The 2,839-nt window shown below is 44.4% G+C and overlaps 1 protein-coding gene across 1 annotated transcript in view; it reads right to left on the reverse strand.

Annotated features, from left to right (window-relative positions):
* Nucleotides 1-2,839, reverse strand: part of alx4a (ALX homeobox 4a) — an 18,192-nt gene that overhangs the window by 3,604 nt on the left and 11,749 nt on the right. The window contains exon 2 of the mRNA XM_008405222.2: nt 2,173-2,492. Coding sequence (XP_008403444.1) covers nt 2,173-2,492 — 320 coding nt within the window. The remainder of the gene's footprint in view (nt 1-2,172; nt 2,493-2,839) is intronic.

The following is a 2,839-nucleotide window of genomic DNA, read 5'->3' on the forward strand; positions in this document are numbered from 1 at the left end:
CTGCTGAGCCCTGGCTTCAGTTTTCCAGCTCCCATAAAACTCTAATAACATAACAGGAGGATGTCTGACCAGTGTTTATGTTCATCATCAGCTATTTTTGTTCTTATTTTCAACAAAGAAAAAAAAACGCTCTAAATGGAGAACTTGATATTCCCTGTGAGGTCATCAGATGGCACCTGCAGACTGAGGTTAAAGAGATATACCATGAATGTTTACTGTTTTCATTTAAAACTCATTAAAAATACAATTTATCCAGTAAGACTTGCAGCAGGCTCTCCTGTGCTGTTTGCTGTCAAACTTTTATCGATATGTTAAATTCTGCAACATGTGTTTGTATGTTGCCTTTTCTTTGTTCCAGCATCTACAAAATGGGGATAATGGCGTCTGGTTCAGTGTCAGACAGAGACAAACAGCTTAATAGTGCCAGTTCAAATTGTCTGTGCTAAAATGACTTGAAATTGAAATGAGGATGACTTAAAAACACTACTTTTCTTCTTGTTGCTAAAATGGTTTCATATAGTTTCACATTCTATCTTAGTTTAGCAGATAACTTCACATCATAACATAACATTGAGGATATTCCTCGGCTCTTTAAGCTGTGCTCCGAGCGTCTCGCCTCCTCTGCCTCTCTGTAGGTGGGATCTGCGTCTCGTCTTTCATCTATAATCTCACGTGGACACCTGTGTTTCCCCGGTGAACTCTACGTCCGATACCGTCGCGGCTCTCTGGACTATCAGAGCTGCAAATCTGAGAGATGTGATGCTACTGAAACCCCTGACCTGTGACCCCCGACCTTCGCATGTAGTGTGTGTGACTCAGATCTGAATTCACCTTCTTCCTTTGAAACCCTGAGACTGCAAAAGCAAACAACGGCAGGCCCTGGCGTTGTTTAACAAAAAGTCCCCTGTTATTTGATGTGCGTGTATGTGAAACGTGGGCCGGTGAGATCAGTTTGCTCTCCTTTCTTTTGTGAGAAAAAAGCTATATGTTTTGAAGAATGCATTTTTTATCAGAAGTTTAGGGTGTTCTAACATTTCTTTCCTCCAGATGCTGACCTGATGAGTTTTTTTTTTTCCCTCTTGCATGCAAATTGAGAGGAGCACAAAACCCTATCCTCTGGCTGACAAGGCATCCTGTGCCTTTTATCTTTTTAACCTGGGTGTTTAAGAGGACTGCTGGGAGAGCCGACGACTGTAAAGCTGCATCCATCTGCAGCGGGCAGGTCAGTGATGGCACGAACTGCAGAGCGGCATGCCTTTCAGACTCTGGGTTGAGTTACGGCTCTGGGGGCTGCACAGATTTCCTGTATTTTCCGCTCACCGTTTCAGCTCATCGTGTGGGTGATTGTTTTTGATCGGTCTCTTATCTCATCTAAATTGACGGGTGCGGAAAGAACGGAGCCAGAATTTAAAATATGAGGCTTGCTTTGGGCCGGAACTTGAAATACGCGTATAACAGTCGCTGACCAACCAACGGAAACCCATGGGAAAGGTTTCACACCTCCTGGAGACCACAGCAGGGACACATTCTTGTCTGAACGGGTCTTTAATGAAAGAAAAACAAGGAAAATCCAAGGGCTTTGGTCCTCATCCACATGCACCACACAAAGGCACGGTGCAAGAATATGGCGGGAGGTCTCCTTCACTTTCTCTGATGTGGGAATGCATTACAGCAGTTGCGACCAGTTTCTAAGCTAATTGAGCCTAAAAGGTCAGAGGGGCGCTGTGAGCCTCGGCTCATAGAGAAACTGACAGGAGAGATCTTGCAATTTCAGGAAACTAAATGTTGAAAGTGCAAAGGGATAAAGCCATCAAGACAATCCTATGGAAAAACATTGCAGAGCCATGTGTTGATGAAAGTCTGCTCTCTTTAAACTGCACATATGAGGCCCAGGCAGCTCAAACCTCAGCCCCCCTGATCCACCCTGGGCCCCCTGGCCTCTGCAAGCTCTCACTCCCCCACACACTCTCTCTCTCTCTCCACTCCCACATTACTAGATAAATCTCTCATGTTGTTCTATGAGTGACTTTATCTCTGCAGATGCTGAAGGGTCCAGGAGGTTTGGTTGTTTAAAGCCTTTTCTCTTGAGAGTTTTTTTTTTTTTTTAAGCATTGTTTTCAGAATAAATGTACCCCACGTCCATTTAGTGTTGCGTGGGCTCTCTTATCTTACCTGCACTCGGGCTTCAGTCAGGTCGGTCCTCAAAGCAAGCTGCTCCCGGGCGTAAACGTCAGGATAGTGCGTCTTTTGGAAAACCTTCTCCAGTTCCTCCAGCTGGTAGCTGGTGAAGGTGGTGCGGTTGCGTCTCTTCTTGCCCTTGTTGCTTTCGCCACCATCGACTTTTTCCAGTGGACTCGCCAAGTCATTGCTCGGCGACCTTTCAGAGGCCGACTTGACACCCTGGTCCTTCACAGCCAAGTATCTGGAGTCCATTCCAGGTGGATCAGAGTCTGGGGCCAAATCAGAGTCTGTCAGGCCTGAACTGTCCTTACCTGCAGAGACAGGAAGTGTGTGAAACTCTTACACGCATTGTTTTCAAGCCTTAATGATTGGAATGAAACAACTCTTTGTAAATTTGTTGCTATTAAACTGAAGACAAATGAGAAAAATAGGGGAATAATTATAAGTGTAATGTATTGTAGTGGGGAAAATGCAGTGTAATTTTTAGAAGACAGAAAGACGAAGCAGGATATGTGTGTTTGATATTTTCATTTTTCAGGTGACCTTATTCTGAGTGCTCAGAATAAGTGAGTCCTTGTTGATTTCCAGCCAGATGGACTTTTACTGTATTCCCTCTATTTCCCATTTATTTTCTCTCCTGCTTCTTTCAGTAAAACAT

This window comes from Poecilia reticulata, linkage group LG3 (genome assembly GCF_000633615.1).
Source record: "Poecilia reticulata strain Guanapo linkage group LG3, Guppy_female_1.0+MT, whole genome shotgun sequence".
NCBI lineage: Eukaryota > Metazoa > Chordata > Actinopteri > Cyprinodontiformes > Poeciliidae > Poecilia > Poecilia reticulata.